Source organism: Corvus cornix, chromosome 5 (assembly GCF_000738735.6).
Source record: "Corvus cornix cornix isolate S_Up_H32 chromosome 5, ASM73873v5, whole genome shotgun sequence".
In the NCBI taxonomy this organism is placed as follows: domain Eukaryota; kingdom Metazoa; phylum Chordata; class Aves; order Passeriformes; family Corvidae; genus Corvus; species Corvus cornix.
This window is the reverse complement of record NC_046335.1, coordinates 31699718-31724042: the sequence shown is the minus strand read 5'-3', so window position 1 is coordinate 31724042 and position 24325 is coordinate 31699718. Positions and strand designations below refer to the sequence as shown.

Below are 24325 nucleotides of genomic sequence, written 5' to 3'. Positions count from 1 at the left end.
GCGCGGGACGCACCTGGGGCCGCCGCCGGACCTCGCGCGGAGCCGGCGCGCGCCAGCCGCGCAGCCCGCCGATTGGCCAGAGTCCAGCCGCGCAGCCCGCCGATTGGCCAGTGTCCAGCCGCGCAGCCCGCCGATTGGCCAGCCGGCCCGTCAGTCCCGCCCCGCGGGAGGGAGCGGTGGGGCGCGCGCCCCGCGACGGGAGCGATCCGGGAGGCGGCAACGGCGTCGGCGCCGCTGGGGGAGGCGGCGGGGGCGGCCGGGAATAGCACGGGGCAGCTGCAGCCCTGCGGCCGCAGGCATCCCGTGTCCTCCCCTGCACCTGAAACAGCAGCAGGAGCATCGCGACCCGGCGCGCTGCTTCTCGCAAGGTAATATTCTTTCGTTCGCTTGCCCGCCGCTCTGCCCATCTGCTCGGTTCCCCGCAGTGTCTCTGTCGCAATCGAGTGGATTACAAAATAAAACCACTAACTCGAGACTGCAGGGAAGGGATCTGTTTGGTCCTCATTAGCATCTCGTCTGCTCTCTGGCTGCTTATTTATAAATAGCTTCTGTGGGATCACGAGAGCTGGGATCTCTTAGTTTCTCTTGCAGTCCTAAGAAAGTCCGTAGCTTTCCTCCCTCCCCCTTTCTTGACAGCGCTATTAAAGTAAATTTAACTGGATTAGTTCCCCCCGCCCCAAAATGACTCTTAAAGCTATCCTCGTTTTCTTCTAGTCTGGTGTGCGGGATAGGTGCAGTGAAGCGGAGAATGCAGATTGTTATAATTCTGTAGCATTTGATGTGTGCAAATACCGTCGGGCACTCAGGAGGGCAGATGAGTGGGAAACACGTGATTAATATTTACAGCGTTCAGACAATCTGTTACTCTGTGTTACGAAGCTTATAGGGGTTACCATTGCAGATGAGGCTGATGAACTGTTACCCTGAGATAGAATGCATTTGCATGGTGACATTTACTAATGTCTTTTACATGTAGGAAAAAGACAAATACTGACGTTCTGGAGGAACCCTTCTCTTGCTGCTTTGCACAGTCTCCTTTCTTCAGCTGCAATATTAAATCACATCATGATAGAACAGACAGAGAGTTGGTCTGGAAACTGTATATATTTAGTCCTTCCGGCTGTCCCACAGTTCTGTCTTGTGATACTTGTTTTCTCAAGTGTGTAGCAGGAATCATAATGAGTTCTTTTCTTGCAGCTTCACAGGAAATCAACCAATTTTTTAAAATTGCTGAGAAATTACAGGGGAAGGAATTTTGAATATGTTCCTAATTGTAGTTATTTATTTACACCCATCCTTTGAATTGTTCATGATGGCTTAATGACCATTTTACTTGTAGAAATATCTTGTGCAGGTGTTATCATTAAACTGTTATGTACACATTTAAAGTTATTTCTACAAGTATATCAGTACTATTCCTGTGAAGTTTAGATAAATCACTTACACATAATGTTCTGAAACTTTCACCTTTCAGGTAGCTTGGACTATGCTTGCAGGTGAATTGGCTTGTTTTGGTAAGTTTCAGCAGAAACAGTTCAGTTATTTTGAGTTATATGGAGAGTTAAAGAAAGAAGGACTGCTTTTTTATGTTACTGTAAAAAAAGAAACTGTCAACCCATAACATCATTAACTGAATTTGAAGGACTGTAGACAAAGTTGCAGTTTGGTATGAAATCGAACGTTGTAAGCAATGGAAAGAAGTTTTCGCTTGAGTTGAACCTATCTCACTAAAAGTCAAGTGCCATGAGCATGCATGTTCCTGTGAGGTTTTTTTAATGGATGTATGTGTAAGGTGTACAGCTACATGGGCACAGATGACTTAATAATGTAGTAAGTAGTAAACAACAGGACAATGTTTCTCTAATATTTTGCATCTTGTGAAGATAAGATTGAAGTAGAGGCACAGGTAAAAGATTATTGTCTCTGTAGAGACTTTCTTACATAGACAGGTATTTCCACAAAATTGGAATTTTCCCTTTCAATTTCTGTTTTCAGGTTTTCGTATCTGTAAAGTGAAAGCTGTAGGCAAATACCAAGTAGAAAATTGGGAAATGGCTGGGTTTCAAAATAAATGCCAAGGTAATGAATGTCAACTTTATACTGACATTTGTCAGGATATAAAAATGTGGTGAAGAGACAGTTCTGCCTGGGATGTGAAGAACTACTTTGCAGGGGATGGGGGTTGGGGGTTTTGTGTTTTTGGTGTTTCGTTGGGGATTTTGTTGGTTCTTTTTTGTTGTTGTGTTTGGTTGGTTCGTTGTTTTTTGTTTACCTAGGAAAAGACCTAGGGCCTTCACAATATCATTTAACAAGGTCATCCTTTCTGAAGCTTTGATCCTGCTTTAACTTGCACACATAAAATGTTTGAAAATGGAACCAAAAGTCAAAAGCAGGCTTTGCAGTTAAATCCAAATAATGCTTTCCAGACAGTGGTCAAGAGTAGGAAAAAAAAAGCAAGAACAATCATAGAGATCTTCATTAAGGCTTGAGGGTTGGATGGCTTTCTGCTCCTATTCTATAGTAGTTAAGAACTGTATGAATTCCATTCTTTGAAAAACCCCAACTTTTCTGTGTGCCTTTGTGTCGCTATTTCCAAAAATTAGTTTTCATCCCTTTCTCCACTCAGTCTTCCTGGACTCTGCCAGCTTTGGATTTTTCTTTAGCTATTTTGGCATGAAATAAATTCCTCTTCTAACTTGGATCTCATATGGCTTAAAAAGATATATAATCTGAATGTATATTCCATTAGGTGTTAGGTATCAGGAGGAGTACCAAAATGCAGGAAACTGGCCATCATGGAGTGGTCAAATAGATGTAACTCAATGGAATCTGAAGCTTAACCAATTATAAATTGTTTCTACCATTTCAGCATGTTTTGTATATTTATACATTATTCCTTGATGACAACCACTATTTTTTTAGTTAATAATCATGTCACTGCTATAGTTTCTAGTTGCGACCATTCACGTTTATTTCCCCATACTTAGACACAGTAGGAGCAAAGACTACAATAATCTTTTAATGACAAAGCTCAAGTTGTTTTGTTTTTTTTTTTAATCTGGTTGTATGTCTAGTGGCCATAGTATTTCAAACCTCCTCTGTGACAGTGGAGCCTATAGATCTTAGATCTGTCTGTAACGGGAAACCCAAGGGAAGAGTTCTTTTTGCCATTATCATTTAGTCTTATGCAATTTCATTACATCTTTTCGGATTAAAGTTTGTGACTTTTCTTGCCTGTGAGTGCTGCCAGACTAGAGATACAGTATTTGTAGCTAAATATGCAGTATGTATATCTCAGCACTTCTGGCTGAGAAGTTGGAAAGAAAGCACACAAAATGTGATGCATGGGTTCTTATCCAAGTCACTGTCTCCTAGCCAGGCAGGTACTACCATTTCTCCTTTTTCCATGGAAGATTGAACCTCCAATCAGTACTTTGGACATTCAGATTGACTTTTAAGTCCAGTTCTGCAATGGAGGGTTGATTATCTCCACAAGACTATATACGTTTTGTTGAGTTGGGCCCTTAGAAAATTACAAAGGACCTTTAAATTCTTAATATTGAATTGCTTCAGTCCTCCATTTAAAGAGCCATTAAGTCTTATAGATTTATTTAAATGGCATTACTGAAATCTTGAAGTAAAATGAGCATTTCTTATGAGATTTAAGTCAACATTTTTCTCAGTCATTCTCTTGATCCTGTGGTATTTTAAGCTTATTAACTTGAAATACTGTGTCTTCATGTTTTAATCGTGCTGCTTCTTTTCCTGAGGAGGCTTGTATTGTTGCTTAAGTTAGAACTCCTGTGGGGGATCTGTGAGACCTGTTTAATCTTAAAGTAATTTGAGTTTTATCATTATTTTAAAATAATGTTATTGGTAAAAATGCATTTGCTGTTGAAAGACTTGCTAAATTTAATAAAAATTCTGTGTTCAGTCTTACATGACAGGGCACAGACCAAGAAAATGACAATGACATATAAGCAATTAACCATTTTCAAGACTTGAAAAATGTTAACTGATATGCACTTGAGACTGATAAAACAGACTAAATTTATGTCTAAAGCCTAATGCTTACTTGTTTAACAGGCCTTTTGAAAACCTATAATCTCTCCTAGCAATTGGGTTTATAATTTTTTGTTAGTTGTAGTCATATGTTGAAACCATTTAGCTACATATGAAATGCTACTAGCAAAAAGTCAGAATGAAGAAAACAAATGCAACCATAGTTCTCTGATCTAATACTTTGTTCTTTGAAATGTTAATATGATCATCCCAAGTCATTACATCCCATTTTATCTTGTATAGCCAAGGTTTTCAAAACTTGAATAATACATTGTTAGAATTTTTGAAACAACCCAACACTCCTGAAGGCTAAAGTAATTTCAAGACCACTACAATTTCTGAAGGAAGAAAATTTAAAAATATTTCTGAGTTTATTCTCAACCATTGCATTTTTTTAAAATATGCGTAATTAAAAATAGATTTGATAACTTGTCAAGTACATTATTTTAGAAATTTTTTCTTCATTCCTAAGAGCTTAACGTGGGACAGAGTTTTTGACCTTTAATTACAGAAAGATATTTTCAAAACCTCCTGTACTTTGTGAAGGAGTCCTTCTCTAGCTATAAAATGTTGTTATGGGAGGGGTTTTAATTGCTGTTACTATTCTTTAAATTCCATTTCTCTTGTTTTCACCACTGAAGCTTCCTTAGGATTTGCACCTCCTTTTGTGATTAGTCCAAACTTTTTGCAGCTGTATTTTCTTCCCTTGCTCATGAAATAGCTCAAATATTTGCTGCAGCATAGCCTTTTAGTTTCTTTCTTTGCTCTCCTTAAATACCGTGTTGGGTTCAAAGTTCAGAGTACATGGCCAGATACATCCCTGAAAGTGATGTTTGGTGAAAGACCTCTGATCTGAAAGGCTGTAGACTAAATGCCTCATTGAAATATCATCATGACACTAAAAAGCATGGGCATTCAATAATTAAATAAATAGGTACTTTCTTGATTTGGGAAACTAAAGATGTTAGTTATACAATACAGAACAAGATGCAGCTGTTGCTGAAGAGTTGGCTACTTGGACAAGCAAAACTAAAGCTTTTGGACAAATATTAACAGGAAGACAATCCTTTCATTTAGAAAATACTTATTTAATTCATGTTGTTTTCCTGTAGAAATATCCTTTCTGCCAGAAGTGGAAACAAGTTACTGTGTATCCTGTAAAACTTACCCATTGATAAAGTATTGAGTGAACATATGATTTATTTCAAGGGGTATTATCTATCTGGGTTAAAACTGGAAAAAGTCATGTGTGCAGTTTATGACCCAAGTCTGACACGTACAAATATGATATTGCAAGTTTGCATCTTTTTGTTCACTGTAAATGTAATTTTTTTATCTTACTTTTCATGATAATACAGTATTTTTGTGTTGAAATATGTAAAGATTGTGGTTTAGATAATGTGAATAGTTTGTCTGTACAAGCTGTTCTGGTCTAGTATGGCTTTTTGTTTGTTTGTTTCTTTGTTGCTTGAAAATCATCTGACTACAAATAAGTGCAGCTTTTCATTAAGACATCTGTAACCTGAGGCAAAAGATTTTTTCCTCTTGCCTCTAATTACTTTTTAAATCACTATATGAATTCAGCTGAATATTAGCCACTATCCCCTGTACATGTATCAAGGAGTAGTTTTCTATTTTAAATTATAAGATTCCATTTTGATTGTTCATCTTAGGTACGAAGGATACGGGGGAGGTGTTAGGGATGTAGAGATGTTGTAGGGGAGAGTTACTTGTCTGAATAAGGTATATAAATTACATTGATGTAAAATTAGTAAAGCACGGTATACCATGTGATTGTTGCTGAGAAATAAACAGTCTTTATTTTACAATAGATAAAATAATTGTAACATTTATTTTAATTTCCAGGTTTGGCAAAATACTCTTTTCACAGACTTTTCTGAATTATAAGAGACCCACAATGATCATTGAGTTCAGTTCCTAAGTGAATGGCACATACAAAGATAGAACCCACTACCTTGGCATTATTAACACCATGCTCTAACGAACTGAGCTAATTCCAGGTTTTCTGACCACCAAAGAGAGTTTGGGGTAATGTTTGTTTATAAGCATCTTTTGAATCCCTTTGAATCATAACAGTTTGAGTTTCTACATATGGTGAGAGTATGAGGAATGCTTGTAGTCGTATTTACCTTTCAGTTTGCCTCTTCAGCGGTCAGAAAACTCTGTTCTGGTCAAAAAAAACTAGAAGCAAGATGATTGACTCATCTGCTCTATTGGTTCTTTTCCTGCCAAATGTCTAAGAGCAAGGTGGAGAGTGTAAAAACCTGCCTGAAGTGCAGAAGGAATTTGTTTGTTTGTTTAAAGCTGTACTTCTTGAAATAGTCTGTTTCAAACAGGCTGTTACTGTGTTATTTCTTCAGGATATGTGTACAGATTGCCTTTGCTCATTCTCTCCTTTAATGTCTGCTGCTTTGCTACTTAATGTACTTCCTACATTAAAGACTTCGTATTTGTAATATCCATTGCAGAGTTTTTTATTAGCAACCTCTTAAATAGTCAGATGGGTGAGTTTGTGATGGAAATCTCATTTGGTAACTAATTCTTGCAAATTAGTCACCTTTGACAAACAGATTTTGGACATTTTTGTGGTATGGTTGACTCTAACAACAGTTTCATGAGGACATGCTGTGTGAAATCTTTTATATTTTTTAACTTGTTGATGCAGTTGTGCCAGAAAAAGATAAATATTGCTTTGCTAAACTGAAGTAGGCTACAGAAGGGTGAGAACTTTCATGTCACACTCCTTTGGGGAACATTTTTTTGAGACCAGGTGGTGCAAATAATAAAAAATATATTTTATATTTGACTAGTCAAACGTAATATGCATTTTTTTGTGTAAATGGTGAGTATTAGTTCTAAACTCCAAAGTATCATCACTGCTTTTTTCCATCTTCTGTGCACTAAGAAGGTAATATGCGTATTTGCAGCTATTTCAAATGAGACAGTGATCTACAAAGGACCAGAACAAGTTTGGGACACTTTGGCTACTGAGAATGTATTTGTTCCTGGTGAGGCATCATCATATTATTCAGTCCAGCCAGAAACTTTTAAACCCCGTTTTAATTAACTTTACGTGCCTTGTGTAAACTATCTTTTTCTTAAATTGTGGTTTTTGATTTCAAGAAGTTTAGATTTCCTCATCTTTGGATCACAAAGATGCTATATTCAGAGAGCTGGATTTCAGATTTTTTGCTTAATGGACTCTGTCCTGGATTTCCTGATTCTTGGTGTTGGATTAGATTGAACAGAATGATGCAGCCAAAGGTTGCATTTATGGTTAAAAATTGGTTTTGGTATACAAAGCTCTGCATTGTGGATTAACTTAATGACTTTTCACCCTATGTTTTGTGTTATTTCTCTGTTTCATCTGAATTTGTTGGCAAGACTAATATGCTTTAGTACTTCCCTTGTGCTGTTGGATGAGATCTGAAATTTAATAAAGTAGCTCCCTGTCTGGCAGAGACACTATTTTGTATTCCTTAATGCTCTCTTTCCTGGTGTAATTCAGTACTTGTGAAGTTGAGAAAAGCAGTATTTTAAACTACTATTGCTAACAATATGGACTATCGTTCAAACTCTTATACAAATAATTAAATACTCTAAATTTGGTTGGTATTTTTGTGTGTGGTGTTTGGTTTGGGGTTTTTTTGTTGGTTTTGCCGCAATCCAAAAAACACAGTGTAGACTTAGAGTTGGAAAGTTTGTTATGGAATTCTTCTATTTATGTCAAAGCTGCTGGAAGGAGCTGTAATATTTTGCCTTTGTGAAGAAATTATAACTTCTTCTCTTTCTAATGACAATATTTGTAAGTCAAATGAAAATTTGAAAGAACCTTGGAGAAACTTGATGGTTTAGGCAAGAGAAGAAAATGATGGCATTTGTCTCTATTTGTCTCTATCAAATCAGTTGTGCTCAGTAAACAAGTATTATGGTAGTTTCATTTCAGTGTCTTTGAGCTTGAGATGTGAAGCCTTGGTCTGTTCACATTTTTACTGCCTTTCCTCTACCATGCTTTTTCTTTTGTGATGTGTTAATTAGCTACATAGCTCAGAAGGTTAGTCATAGTGTGCTCAGAAATAGGTCATCACATAGTAACAATCGGATATTAGGGAGAGCTGGGAAAGTAAGGAATTTCAATTCTGGCTTACTTAAGTGTCAGGGAAAGGAGGAAGACCATCTGTCATGCTGAGAAGTGAATGATGTGTCCTGCTAGAGAGAAGGAACTGTAGGAATGGAGTCATGGGTTTTTAAGAGCACATTTTGAGCAGCATAATGAATGGATGTGTTGGCATTAGACTTTGAAGACCACTGTGACATTTTTTGTTGTTGTTAAGCCGAAAGAAAATCCATCAGCAGAGCAGGTTTTTTTCTCAGCTGCCTATTTAACCATTTCAGCTGTTCTTTCCACTTACTAGCTTTCTCTAAGTAGATTTTTTTTTTCCTTGAAGCAGTATTTCTCACAACCTGAATCCCACTACTCAGCTACTATGCACTGGAAAGTTGTGTAAGAGAAACTTAGCAGTGATGCTGAAGGTTGTTTTCATTGCTCCATGTTATATCTTCAGTAGTTAAAATTTTACGTTTTCTTGGATTAATGGGCATTCTACTTAACCTGCATTGCCCGAGTGTGGCTTTAATTTACAATATTTCGCTCTCTGTAGTAAGGTTTCCAATGGAAGTAGTTTTATAAACAGATTGCAAGGTGAACAGAAAAGTTGGGGATGAATATTGTCATAACATTTGAAATTCCTTAACCAGTTTCTTTCCTTGACATAATTCTCCTGATAGTTTCTCATAATGCTTGTGCCTGTAGAGCAGGGAGTTCACGTCTTTCTTTGTTTACTGATGGAAGATTATAAAAAAGGTTGAATGAGATGAAGTTAAAATGTTTTCTTAGTCATAAATGTATCTACTAGTAGAAATAACCTTCAAAATACCAATAAACAGTGCCTTGCATGGTATCACATTATCTTTTAAATCAATGAAAGTTTTGATACAGAATATGTCATTGGGGTAATAGTTACAAAGTGTCCTTTTTGTTATTGCTATTGTTACTATTACTGGGGTTTTTTCTAATAACTCACTTTTAATATTTAATTTCAAAGACTTCGTAAATTTTTTCATTACAAGGAGGTGAGTTACGTTCTACTCACAGTGATTCTACATCTTTGTGTCAATATGTGTGTACCAAACCCATTGTTTAGTTTGGTGTAACTAAGAAGATATTTAATAGGATGTAGCCTTTATACTAGGTTCAAACTGGCATAAGTTTGTAATTCAAAGATAATATCATTTTTAAAAAAAAGAAAGTTCAATATATTTGTCTATTTCTAACTGAAAAGGAGCTCTTAATTTTAATCATTTTTGCAATATGATTCAAGGAGAGCTGTAGGTCTCATTTCAATAATACAATGATTCAGAACTCAGATTAGATTGGGGGAGCTGCTTGGTTTTTGGGAGGGGCATAGCTCAGCAAATCTGTGCAGCCGAAACAAGGGCTAGCTAATCCTTTTATATACACATATTGTCTTTTGTCGCAAAGAAACCCCAAACCAAAACCATGCATGTTACCAAGAATAATGTGTTCTACAGAATGGGGCTGACTTGAACCTGGTAATATCACAGATGTCATTTGAGGACACAAAATTTGATCATAATGTCTGGGTCTATAGCTACTGGGTCTATAGTTTCAATTATGCTATTTCCTAAGGGGTGTTCAGTACTGCTTGACTGAAGAATGAGTAGGATTAAGACAGCTCCTAATATTTCTGTATGCAGACCACTCTTGATTGCATCTGCTGGTGACACACACACACCTAGTGACTGCACGATCATTCTATGCTAGAAGAGCAGCACAGCTGGAGACGAGGAAGACTGGTAAGGCAAGAGGTCAGGCTGCTTTTTTAGGTAGTCCTCAGCCTTGCCTGTGTCTCGAACTCCAGACTCACATAATGAGTTAAAACAAGAATGAAACAGGAAATAGAATGGCATATTTTTCTCAGAAGCTCTTACAGATCTATGAAACAACAAGCCAGTCTTCAACAGAAGTAATGACTAAAGGTTTTGCACCTTCCCTACCACTTCTTATACTTGAACAGTATTCTGAATCATGCCACTCAACTGTTAACTGCTGGTGAACAGAATTAAGAAGCTCATACAGCTCTCATGGAAGATTGTTCTTACTGTAGTCTTCTCTCATTAGGATCTCTCCTCTGTAATCAAGGATTATGTGTACTTGTTAAGAGCTTTGCTGGCATGAAGAATGATACTACTCAAAGTAAATGGAAAGTTTGAAACTATGTAGAAAACATTAGAAACAGATGCAATTAAATCACTGCAATAAATGACTGCTTGTTGATGTTTTGGGTAAATCCTGCTTGATTCTTACAGTTAGGCTTCACTCATTATTTATAATAGGTTATGGGCATCATTATAAAATGATACCTAACTCTGCATAGTAAAAACTGATACGATACTTCTATATTTTTGGACCTCAGCAAAGCTTTCAATACTGCTTCTCACAATATCCTTCTGGACAAAATGTCCAGCACACAGCTGGATAAACACACCATGTGATGGGTGAGTAACTGATGGGTGGCTCACGGGTCAGGTGCAAAGGGTTTTAGTAAATGGAGTGACATCAGACTGGGGACCTGTCACTAGTGGGGTTACACAGAGCTCTGTCCTCGGCTCTGTGCTCTTCAGCGTCTTCATTAATGACTTGCATGCAGGACTAGAAGGGATACTAAGTAGGTTTGCTGATGACACTAAGTTGGGAGGACCTGTTGACTCCCTTGGGGGCAGGGAGGCCCTGCAGGGAGACCTCCACAAATTAGGGGACTCGCCAATCTCCAACCCTATGAAGTTCAACAAGGGAAAGTGTCACATTCTGTACCTGGGATGGGGCAACCCTGGATGTATGGACAGACTGGGGAATGAGGGGCTGGAGAGCAGCGCTGTGGAAAGGGACCTGGGGGCCCTGGTCGATGGCAAGTTGAATGGCAGTCAGCAGTGCCCTGGCAGCCAGGAGGGCCAAGTGTGTCCTTGGGGGCATCAGGCCCAGCATCGCCAGCCAGGCAAGGGAGGGGATTGCCCCTCTCTGCTCTGCACTGGGGCAGCCTCACCTTGAGTGCTGGGGGCAGTTCTGAGAGCCACAGTATAAGAATACAAAGCTACTAGAGAGCATCCAAAGGAAGACCATGAAGATGGTGAAGGGTCTGGAGGGGAAGCTTTATGAGGAACAGTTGAGGTCACTTGTTTTGTTCCACTTGGAGGAGATACCTCACTGCAGTCTTCAACACCCTCATGAGGGGAAGCAGAGGGGCAGGTACCAATCTCTTCACTCTCATGAACAGTGTCAGGACTTGAAGAAATGGCATGAAGCCAAGTCAGGCGAGGTTTAGGTTGTATATCAGGAAAAGGTTTTTCACCCAGAGAGTGACTGGACACTGGAAGAGGCTCCCCAGGGCAGTGGTCACAGCACCAGCCTGCCAGAGTTCAAGAAGCATTTGGACAACGCTCTCAGGCACAGGGTGTGACACTTAGGGTGTCCTGTGCAGGGCTGGGAGTTGGATTTGATGATCTTGATGGGTGCCTTCCAAATCAGCATATTCTGTGATTCTGTGAAATATGTTACATAGTAATATGACAGCTTCCTTTTAACTACTGTTGCCTAAGTTTGACTCTTTTAAAATTAAGAAAAGTTCTGTTGTATTTATGCTTTTTCAGTTGAAAACTGAAATACCTGCATTTTTCAGTGTAGGAGCAGGTGCTCTCCAGCTTTTTGTGCTCCTGGGCTTTAGGTCTTTCCTTGATGCTTATGCATTTCCTAGTGACTTCAGACTTCTCCACTTTAATTGTGGTAGCAGAATTCCTTCTGGATAAAAAACAATTTAGTTCTCAAAAGGAGCAAACAAACTTCTATTATGTATCCAAAGAATGTAAATATATCCAATCTGTAGGAAGAAAATACGTGATGAAAAGAATAGGAAATAAAAACGATCAATCAATCTGCCTATAGAAGTGCAATTACACTCTTGCATGTTGATTCAAAATAGCTTTATATAGTACCTGTATGCTAGCCAAGCAAGCAGAACCTATATTTTTTTCTTATTCCAAGTTTTCTTGATGTCTTGGCAGTTCCACAGAATAGTACAAGAAGAAAATATTCAGCCTTTTTTATTTTCTAAAAGTTTTCTTGGTAAATAAAGCAGCAAGACCTAATTACATTGTGATGGTGTTATGCTGGTGGTTGTGCTGAGTAAAAAGGCAACAGGCATGCTTGAATGGTTCTTTTTACTAAATGTTCAGCAACAAGTTAACTTTTAACAGAGAGAGCTCAAGAGATTCCACCATTCAAAAGTAAAGTCTCTTTGAAATGGGTGTTTTAGTGACCGTCTTGTGGCCAGATGGAACAACATTGACTGAGAACCCTGGAGACAGAGGGATGATGTATGAGAGAGAAAGATTGTGACTCCAACTATGAGTGTTAGCAGTGTCATCCTTTTTGTGTCAGATTTTCAAGGTAAAAGATTTGTATCAGATAATACTGAGAGAAGATTGTGCTTCTGCAGGCTTGTTATTTGTCATATTAAATTTGCCACAATCAAGTTTGACAGGCTTCTCTTTATTTTTTCCAGCAGACAATATTATTGTTGAAGATTACTCAGATGCCTTCCGTCCATTCCCTGCCTCACATGCTATGTCATGCAAGCTTTGGAACACTTAGAACATAATTTAAATGAATGACTAATTTGGCAAGCATAATGGAAGGCACGCATACCGTCCTTCAATTGCACAAACCCATTATGGAGCTTTGTTACATCAGCTTCTATCATCCAGAGGGGAAAGTCAGAGGATTCACTTACAAGGGCTCTGTAACTCTGGATAGAACCAGTAAGCGTTTCTGTAGCTGCTATCAAGTAAGGGAGAGGTTAGACATGGACCTGAGAGAACAGCCATATGAAAACTTTGGAGATATTATTTTCAAGCAAACTACCACAAAAGACCTTCTCAATGACCTGTACAAACTAACTGCTGAAAAGGAAAAACTGTTATCCAGTGTTTGGAGATCGCATCATATTCCGGACCTTAAGGCAGGACATCAGGAGGAAAAGCGACAGGATGCTTCCAGAGTCCTGAAACGTAGAGGTGATAATTACTCCAGTCTTACACATCAGCAGGAGGTATTTCTGGATTCCACAAAGAGAGGCAGTTTGAATCACAAAAAAATGAGGAAATACAGAAGGAAAGAGAGCTTTGAGGAGATCAGCCACCGGAAAGAGGGAAAAAAGATACATGAACATCTCTTTTTACTGAGTACACAAGACATGCAACAGAAAAATAAGAAGATGGTCTCCACAAGACTTCCTACTAGGAGTTATCCCAGTTCCTTTTCTCCCTCCAGCTGGCTGACAGTAAAAGATAAGGATAATTTACCAGTAGACAATAGAATACAACCAGAAAGGAGGACAGAAGAGGGGTATTTTCTTACGAGCAACAAGACTGTGAAATTGGATGCTGACTTACCAAGTTCTAGCTCAAAAGGCATCAATGATGTTGCAGTTGAACTGATGGATAATGGAGAATGCATTCCTGACGTTGCCAAGGTACAGCAGAGGACCACTTTGGTGAAGTCATCTCCGTGCAGTCTGTCTAACAAACTTGGGACATTAAGTAAATCTGCAGCTGCTAAAAGCTTGAAAAGTAGCAAGTATGCTGAGCCAGTATGCAAGGAGAAACCAGGAATCACAGTTGTTGCTGAAGTCCAGGATTTAGACGCTTGTATTAAAGAAGTTACCAACCCCCCTGCAGAGTCTTTACCTGATTCTCACAGAGATAATGAAACCATTTCTCCTGTTCTCACAACAGCACATAACGAGTTTATATCAAGAACTAATGTATACTCCGTAGATGAAGCTGCTGGAGACTCTAATAACAGTGTGCTGCAGGAAAAGGAGGAAGACAGCTCTGGTTTGCAGTACAAAGCAGAGAGAGTGCACATTACTGATGAGTCATGCAACCTTGTGGGAGCAGTTAATAAAGCTCTCCTGAAAGTTATCCGGAGCGACAGTTTAGATGAAGCTGCAGAATGGAAGAGACTGCAACAAATTACAAGAGTAGACAGAAACCTGCCAGGCTCACTATATGAGAAAAGGACCACGGTATCCCGGGGAAACAGCAAGCATTTATTTTTGAACCTGCCTGCAAATGAAAGTCCTGATATTCCTCAGACAAGTAATAATCTTAAACTGGAAGAGAAAAGGCTGCATTCACCCCCATTAGCAGCAGTGAGTAATGTTTTTAGTAATTCATATTCACTATCTAACTCACACAAACAAATGTCACCTATTCCTTCTCCGTTATCTTCAAGACTGCCTAGCCCGCAGCTGCATCACCGGATCCTCCCGTTACCAGCACAGAGCACAGAGGACGAATCTATGTTCAGTGACTATGGCCATGGAAGACATGGTGCTATAAACTTCTCCTTCAGTGATTTGGAGCCACAGTTTTATCTGAAGTTTTCTGAACCTGGAGAATTGGGATTTGCCCCCAGACAACGGGGCCTACATCAGAATGCGACTGCAGGACATTTTGAAAAGTGTGCTGTGCAAGAAAAATTAACTACTCAGACACAGCAGAATTTCTGTCCAGGTAAGTCCTATTTCATACATTTTTAAACTAATAGAATCAACCAAGCATGAAAGTGTTGGCATGTTTTCTGGGTTTGCTTGTTTTTAGTTTGTTTAATACTAGCTGTTAATAATGAATATGTTAAATAAAAAAATATTTTTCACTACTTAAGGATTGGGTGAAAAGCTGTTGAATTTTTTAAACAAAAGTTACAGCTATATAAGATTTCGAGATGCATTTTTATGTCAGCTTATTTTCAGTCCTATTGTTAAACTCTTAGCCAAAGTTAATGAAAAATCTTTCTGTATAAAATTAAAAAAGTTCACATGCTTATTTTCCTGCTTTTCCTGTGCTGTGTTCTAGTCTTTCAAAATGTTATGGTAACATTTATTCTCTAAAATGTTCTTTTTGCTTGTTGGGCTTAACTGATAGAACATTTTCTGAACAAGCTGATTTACAGTGCCTTAAGTGTAGGAGTGGTGCTTTGACCATTTAGCTACAAGAGGTCAATGTAAATTCTGTAAGAAAAGGCTTGTTTCTAAAATGATTGCATGCAGGAGTCATGTTACAATGTATTTGAGTACAGTGCATGGGTTTATTTATAAAGATATACTGTGTAAAAATGCATAATTATATGACATACTGAATAGCTATCTTTGTTAGCTGGAACATCAACATCTATGCCCTTCATTTTTAACTTAAGAAACAGGAAGGCTGGAGGACCTAATTCTACTGTGGTCTAGGTATGGCTCAGACTGCTCCCTCTGTCTTGTAGGGGAGGCTGGCAGTGCAAAGTGACACGAAAGGGGCATTCCGAAAGGGAGGTGTGTACAGATGTGAAACCATTACCTTAGCCAGAGGGTGTTGAATACTGCCTGTGAGATTTGCATTCATGCCTACTTCTAGAAGTTGTGTTAGTTCTGCTCAAGACTAAATGAAATTCAAAGTATTGTTTGGTGAGTTGACAAGGCTGAAAAGATGGGTGCTATGCTCTTGTTCTTTCGTTCCTTTCCTGGTCCCTGTTGTGCTGTGCTGTCCTACCCCTCTCATTACTTCTTGTATTCGTCATACCTTTTGGTGAGCTGGTTTAGCTGACAAGGCCAGCAATTTCACCCCTTTATAAGACTAAAGTAGCACAGCAAATCTTTTTCTCTCTGTTTTACATTAGTATCTTTTTCTCTCTGTTTTACATTAGTATCTTTTTTATTAATGTATTATTTAGAATTATTGGATGTGGAACTGTACCTATTGTGCTGTACTCTTGTACTGCCTTTGCCTGGGACAGAGTTAATTTTCTTTACAGTAGCTTGTATGGGGCAGTGTTTTGGATTTGTGATGAAAACAGTCTCGATCACACAGGGATGTTCTAGCTTGTGCTGAGCAGTGTTTGCACAGCATCAATCCCTTCTCTGTTTCTCACTCTGCATCCCCCCAGTGAATAGACATGGGGCTGCACAATGGGCTGGGAGGGGACACAACCAGACAGATGACCCAGACTAACTAAAGAGAAATTCCCTGCCACATAACGTCATGCTCAGGAATAAAAGCAGAAAGAGGGGACTTTAGAGGGGTTAGCCATCTTTTGCTTGGGACCTGGCAGGGCATCAGCCTACTCATGGGAGGCGGTGAGTGATTGCTGTAGCATCACGTGTTTCATTTTTTCCTTCCCTCTTTTTCCTCCAGTTGTTGGGGTTTTTCCGTGCCTCTTCCCCCATGCCATTTGGGGGAAGGGGGAGGGAGGGAATGAGTCTCTCTGTGGTGTTTATTTGCCCACTGGGCTTAACCCACAATGGTTTTACAAGAAACAAAACAACATGCATACATACTAATGGCATCTGTTGGCTGAAAATCCTAGCTATTAAGCAGAAGCATCTTTGTGAAGAGAAGAAAAGCAGACAAGCCTGATTTTAGTTCTTGTTTACAGTAACCTGGCAACATTAATACAGACAGAAAATATCACAAGTTTTTTGGTTTTTTTTTTTCCATTTTCAAGTATGATTGCATGCCAGCATTATTACTGGCGTGCCAGAAAATCTGTGACTTTAAGGAAAAATTCCCTGTTTTGCTGGCATATAATACTGTAGGTATGTCTCTGGATCTGGGATAATCTGACTTCCCATTTCCATCTGAACCAGGGGTGGAATCATTCATATTGACAGAGCATTTGGAATACCATTCTTCTGTAAACAGGCAGAATAGTAACTAACTGACTGTAGTTCATTGAGACAAATAATGTATCTCCAATTTTAGTTAATGTAAGTGATATTAAGATTTACAGTTATAAACTTGCACTCCTGGTTTGATTCTTATCAGATTCCTCCCATGTGTGAAGAGCAGAATTCAAGACTATTTTTCAGATTTTTCTTCAATGGGGTGTTATTGTGAAATGCTTTCTTTCAATTCCAGTCTGTTATTAAATTGTGTAAGTATCTACAATGACTCTAACAATTATGGAGAATTTTGGTCAACTTTTTGTCAGTCAGGTTGATTGAAGGATTTGCCTCATGGCAAAAATGATGGTCTTTTGAATGGCTTTTCAAAGTTTATTGCTGCCACAGTATGCACTAATTCTTCCTGAAAAACTTTTGGAGCCTTTTGTTACCTGTGTAACTTTGTATTTGGAAAATTTAACGAATTAGTTAAATATCCTAATTTATTAGTTTAAATTACAAAGTGGACTCATCATAGAGTCTACACATAACTTTAATTCGCTTTTCTTATTGTTTGTAATCATGATTCTTTGCACTCTTTTTCCGTAATTGGAGAATATTCCTGCAGTCAAAACTGAAACAACTAAGGCAGAGTGCCCTTACTTCTGTACTTCCACTTTTTCTCAAATTCAGTTTCTTTATAGGTATATAGATACATATATGGCACGTATCTTATAGTTTCATTGCACAAAGTTGTATTAGTAGTTAATTTGAAAGTACAGTTTACTGGATCTTCTTGTTGAAGTGCAACTATTGGCCATGGGAATAGGCCACCGTTTTCATCTTAGTAAGTTAATAGTTAACTGGGAATAATTTATAGTTGAACAATAATTATTTGGCAATTTTCTCTGAAGGTGGGATGGGGAATTAAAATTCCTGTATTAGCATGTAATAGTTCTATTTGAATTATCAAATTCTAAGAAAAAGCTTTAGAATAACAAATAAACTGCTCAGTTACATGCAGCAAAAGCAGAAGTACAAACACTAAAATTTCTCATAGAATGACATTTATTAAATCCACAGAAACATATTTCTTGCATTTCTGTACAAAGGTCTTTCTACTCTAATATGAAGTACATCATGCTTTTGTAGTCCTGGGGAAGCCAAGCTTGCTTTTGAAAAGATTTTCAATGTATCTGAATATCTGTCTCAGGGAAAGATTTTCTGAGACCTTTTAGTTCCTGTCACTGTTTCTCTCCCCAGTGGTTCACAGCAGTAGAAAAAACTAGGGAGAAAATTTTCAGAGCTATTGTATTAATTTAGTACTGAATGACACCAATATGCTGTTTTACTAAGTATTGTCTGTAAGAGGAAGAAGTGATATTTTTAGCAGCTATTAAAGTGAATTTGATTCAGAGCAGGAAACCTAAAAATCACTGACATAGCCTCCAGAACAGTGACTGGTGACTGCTTTGAGTCAGGATGAGAGTGGGAAGGGTCATTCACCACACTTTCTGTTACAGGTTTTACTCCTAATGTGGAAAAAAAGAATAAAAATCTGCCAAGTGGGAATGGTGAAAGCAGGAAAGGGAACAAATGAGAAGGATGATGTTACCCTATCCCTAGCCAATGAAGAATGCTCTTTTTTTAGTATCTAGTAGTTGTGAAGGAAGAAGATACCCAGAAAACACAGAGATCCACAGTTAGTATGACTGTAGAGAAACGAAAACAAACTTGGAGTAGAACTGAATGATTAAGGTTTGTGTCTGGTAAAATGGCTGAGATTTACGGGACTGAAAAGACAGGCCCATTCTCTTCCTACTCTCTTCCTTCTTCCAGCGAAGGCCTCCTCTCTTCACTTTTCCTCCTCGTCTCTGCAACAACTTTGGTGTTCTTCTTGCTTTCTGGTAATCATTAAGCAAGCTGAAAACTGAGCCAGCAAGGAGAGAGGTGAGCAGCTTTGGCTGGTTTAGTGAGATGAACAGTTCAAAGTGGCCTGAGGAAAACCACAGCTAGGATGAGGGAGGACATGCAAATGTGGCAGAAAGGACAAGAAAGCAAGACCACCCCCAAAATCTCAGTTGCATCCCAAGACTGGAAGCCAGAAGGCTGGCTGGGGCTGGCTAAAACAGGAGTTGTTAGGAGTGGGAAATGAGGTGAATCAAGTTGGATGAAGATATGGAGGGACTGATATTCTGAGTGGGTGCTATTAGTAGTGAAGCAGGAAGAACAAGCGATGGAGGACAAGTGAGAAAGGGGAGCTCTGAGTAGAGAATGTTACCTTGGCTAGGATAGACAACATTTATGGAGTATGACAAAGCAAGAACATGGCTGATTGGAGACGAGATAATTTTTATTCTTGTTTTGCTGGGAAAATCTGCAAAAGGAACTGTAACCATTAGAATGTACATTATGGATATAAATCTGTCTGACTTGCTGATGGTCCATAAAGTCAGTGTGCAGTACCATGAAATTTTGGAGATGCAGAGAAGAGAAGGGAGGAAGAAAAAGAAAAGTGAGGTAGAGTTCTGATTTTAAAGTCTTCAAAATTACAACGTTTATTGTGTCATAGGGAAGGCATCTTAACCGCTGGAAAAGGTTGCTGAATATAAATTTTTAAGATTATTTCTCAAATAATTTTCTTTAATTGACTATTTAAATATGTGTACCCAAGAGTTCTTTGTAATATATTCTAGATGTAACTGTAGAAGCATCTATCCCTGTCCCTGCTGATTATTAGATGGAGAACATTGTGTTTGCTTGTTTCTGCCAGTGAGAATTTTATGGCAGCAGCAGTTCACTTTCCATTAGAAAGAATTGAAAAAAAAATTCTGGTAGTTTTGTGTGGTTGTCAAAAATCATGCAGTACCATTTGGAAACATGCCAATTGCTAATGGCTATATCTGGCAGATCAATCTGGCAGTCTTAAAATATAAAAGTACTTTAACCTATAAAAAACTGTTTACTATGTCGATAAATACTTGAATAAGTATTACTCTTAAATTGGTATAAGATTCTATTTTAATCCTCAAAGATCTTGAAGGGAGTGAAAAGCACAAAATGATACTTTCAGTTTGATAGTTCACTCCTTGGTGGCTGGAGAAAGAATGTTCGTATTTGTGCTCTAAGAGCTGCCCTGCTCCTTAGGTCTCTCAACAGCCTGCTGAAACTGGGTTATCCCAGTTTTCCTGCATTCATTTCTGTTTGCAGTGTAAACATAGCTTACTTCCATGTGAACAAGAACACTCAGATTCTACAAGTAGTTACACAGTCTATAGTTCTACACGTCTGTTTAAATTCCCAGCATTAAAGTAGGTGAGAAACTATAGTTTTGGCTTTGGTTGGGTGTATTATCATTAACTACAAAATAATGAATCTATTGCAGTGCCAGTAGACTTGTAATTGAAAAATGGCATACATTTTACCCCAGATATTTAATGAAGATAGCAAAAAAAATAATATCAAGGTACTATTTGGATATTATTTTGTCTTTTCCTAAATTAAGTAATTCTTTAAGCTGAAAAGGGACAAATAGAGTCACTTAAGAGAAATTCAGTAACAAGACCTTATGATGTGTTCCTGAACGTGGTTTTGGAAAATGAAGTTTCATATAAACAAAACTCTGTTTGAAGGCTATTATAACAGGAGACAGATTATATTACAGTGTTTTTGATGTTCCTTTCATAGGGAAGGGAAAGGTTTATAAATATCTTCTCTAATTGAAGTGGTTCAGAGAATTGCTAGTTAGCATTTTAAAAGCACTATAGTGTTCTGTCCACAGTAGGTATGCACTTCATGAAATAAGTTTGCATATGGATCACATGGAAAGATGATGCATAGTTTCTCACAGGTAATCCACATGAAAGTAATATACATGAGTGTGTTGCTTCACAAAACCCATCTTATTCAGAATAAATGTTCTTTGAAGATGCTATAAAGGAGTTAAGAATTAAAAGACTGGTGTAAGAAAAGAATTAAAATAAAAAAGAAGAGAGAATTAATCATAGAATCACAGAATCATTTAGGCTGAAAGGACCACTTGAGATGATCTAGTCCAACCCTCTGCTCAGGCAGGGTCACCTAGAGCAAGTTGCCTGGGCCTGTGTGCAGTAGGGTTTTTTAATTTCTCCGAGAATGAGGACTGAATAACCTGTCTATGCAACCTGTGTTAGTGCTTGGTCACTCTCACAGTAAAACAGTGTTTTCTTTCATTCAGGTGGAATTATGTAAATTTTCAATTTACCATCTCAGTGTTACAAATATCATTAACTTGTATTCTAAACTTGTTTCTTTTTGCCCAGTGTGTCTCTAATGTCCTATGGGAATTGTGTTACCTACAGACTCAGTGTGGCTAAATCAGAGTTAATTATTTCTAAAGAGCTTTCCAGATATTGGATTTTTGAGTCATAGTGAATAACACCACTATCCTGACTGTTGCTTAGGTCTGTAAGATAGATACCGTCTTTGATAAGGATTTCTCTTGCTCCTTCTGTACAGAGTTGCAGGCTGTATCTAAATTCTTTCCTGTTAACTTTGCATGTTCTTTCTAGATATGTAATCTTGCAAGGTTTGCTAATTGTATGTCCAACTAAAATTATAGTCACTACATAGCTGTTTAATGGATCTTTGTTTTCCTGTTACATCCAATGCAGTTACTCATTGTACACTATATTGTGATTGCTTTTGAGGACATCATCCTGTATTCTCTGCTGAGTCTTATTACACATGGTAACGATCATTAATACTTCATCCCAGTGAAGCCAAAATCTTTTTGTACCAGTAGGAACAAAATAAGGCAATGCTGCATTGAAACGTAGACTTACAGCAGTTTGAAATGTACATAGGCAGGACTGTAAGTTCAAGACATGGTCTCTGAGTTAAAAAGACCCTCTGAAGACTGGCCTTGATAGATTCTGTGAACAAATAGCTCCTGTTTTAGTTGAATGACTTCTCAGCATGATATACTTAAGCAAGAGTTATATTTTCTTCGCTCTTTGTAACATGTGACTCTTCAGTCAAAGGCAATCAGTGAGGGGAAACCATGTGAATTAAACCGGAATGGAAAACCAGAGACAGCTTAATGTTTTATGCAGGTCATAGATTAACAATTTTCTGTTTCATGGGGGGAGAAAAGGCCAAAACATTCCTTCTGGTTTACAGTTTGTGCACTCAGTTTAAAAGACTTATTGTAATGAAATGGACTTCTTTTCTCATCAGTATAAAAAGAATTTCTTGAAGTAAAATACTGGGATAATGTGGTAGTTGTTGTTTCTTAAATCTGTATGTATTCTGTTGGCCACTTGAAATAAGTTGATAGAAATGGCTCAGCTGAAATTTTTCTTGATGGATCAGAATGATATATAAAGTGAGATCAGATTCAAGTATTTATCTCTGTAAGTATGATTTAATAATGTATTTAGAAATTTTTAAAATCTCTAATAGCTACCATTTCGTATTTTGTCTCTGAAAAAGTGACATAGCACCAAATCCAACTTGTAAAAGTGGTGAAAAATTCTGCATACTCCTGCTAAAAATATACTTTAAAATACTGAAAATTAATAAAGATGCAATTTATGTGCTTGGGGGTATCCCATACCAGTAAATAATTTTGAATAGTATTTCATTATTTAGATGTGACATAAATCTATAACAATACATTTAAATAATACCTATAAGTAGTGAATATTATTTATGAGTCATAGCATTAAAATAGTGCACCTAGTGGTTTAATGAGTTATTTAATTGTGTGTCAGAGTTATTTTTCTTTGGGCTTAGATTATGAGTACCCTTGCATTTAGATTATGGTGGCTTCTCAATTGCTCCAAATGTTTATGATTTTTCTAGACCATATTCAAAGATCTCTTCAGGCTTGTGTGTTTTCTTGCTGGGATCAACAAGGTAAAAATAGGACAGAGAAAGTAGAGGTGAAATGTTGAGAACTGTTGGATGTGTTTTACATGAGGAATTTTAAAGGCTATGGGAAATTAGTCTTTACCAGAACAAGAGGTGAGTAAAGAAGGAAATAGAAATAATTCACAGTCCCTCACCTGAGTGACAGTCTCTATATACTGCCACTTATAGTGTCCTGTGTGATAAAGATTCCAGTGCTTTGTAATTTTCTACTTTTTTTTTCACGTACACATTTTGGAACAGTAAAATGGAAAGTGCTGTGTTTTTTTCTTATAAGGTTTGCTTTTACAATGAAGAGGCATATGGGACATTTTTGCATTCTGAATACAATGAGCCTCTCTGAAATTGTCCTAAGCAATCACTTAGCATTTCTTTGCTGTCAAAAATTTAATGACTTTTGACTTGGGTAGTTCAAAGCTACCAAGATTAAGGGTATAACTGATGAATGGTTTAGCTAACCATGTTTGCTCTCACTTTTCTTGAATATGTTGGAAAATTAAGAGGGAAAACATGTTCTAAAAAAATCTGACTTTATGGGAAAAGGTATTCTGAGTTTCTGCTCTGTAACATTGTCAGTAATTTTTGTATTTGTTTGTCTATATCGTGAGTAAAACTGTTTATTGATTGTTACCCCTGTAAATCTGAACCTGTTAATTCACCAAAACCACCAAATATTTATGAATATAAAATAATTCTTATTATGTGTACAAAATGAAGTAAATTGATTCTTGTTCTCTAAGCTTCAGTGTTTCTATTACAGAAACATAAGTAAAACTAACAGTAGTAGTGTAGTACAGGGGAGTTATTAAAAGTTATTATGTCTATGAGTGCATGCACTTATTTTTGAGCCATAAGTTGCAGAAAAGCTAAAACTGGTAGTTCCCATCCTTTTAATCCCTAGCACTTCACATTTTTCAGCAGCTACACTAGTGGCCCTAGGAAGCCCTGCCAACTGGAGGGCACACCCTCAGTTCCCAGACTGCTCCCAGCAGCTTTAATTGTTACTATCTGCAAAATACCAGGTGCTCTCTGTGACCCAAGATGTTAATTGTGCTGCCTCATATACATAATTTGTATATGGGATCTGATTCATATTGTCAGTGTACTTAAAACAAATAGCTTGATTTCCATGTCCAGAGAAACTGAACACTGCAGCTGCTAAGGCAGGCATATTTAAAGCCTGCAGAGTTTTCTTAAGCATATTGTGGTTAATTAGGAGCATTAGTCAGCAGTAGTCATTCCAAGATCTTTGGGGAAATTACTCAAAAAATGGCTTCTTTTATTTTATGCAGCACTGAAGTTGGTGGTTTTGTAGTCCCTCAATTAACATTTTGTTAACATATACTTGAGTCTGATAGTTATTGTTACAGAAGTGAAATCTAAATCTTAGTTGTTTGTTGGAGAAAGTGAAATTTTGGGATTTTTTTTTTCGGTGTTAATTTTATTTAAGACATATATGTATATGACCTGTAAAGCAGCTGGCATTGAGCCATTTCATGTCACAATAACTAAAATTTAGAGGTTATCTTTCTAAGTTTCTTCTAGAGTAT

General features: G+C 37.7%; 1 protein-coding gene across 4 annotated transcripts in view; it reads left to right on the top strand.

Annotated features, from left to right (window-relative positions):
* The first annotated feature begins 220 nt into the window (after positions 1-220).
* Positions 221-24325, top strand: part of FMN1 (formin 1) — a 188556-nt gene continuing 164451 nt past the window's right edge. For 2 of the 4 annotated variants that reach the window (XM_010391389.4, XM_010391377.4), the window contains exons 1-2: positions 221-368; positions 12723-14736. In XM_010391389.4, the coding sequence (XP_010389691.3) occupies positions 12828-14736 (1909 nt within the window). In that variant the 5' untranslated portion in view covers positions 221-368; positions 12723-12827. The remainder of the gene's footprint in view (positions 369-12722; positions 14737-24325) is intronic. The other 2 variants (XM_010391382.4, XM_010391392.4) reach the window with 2 other exon arrangements.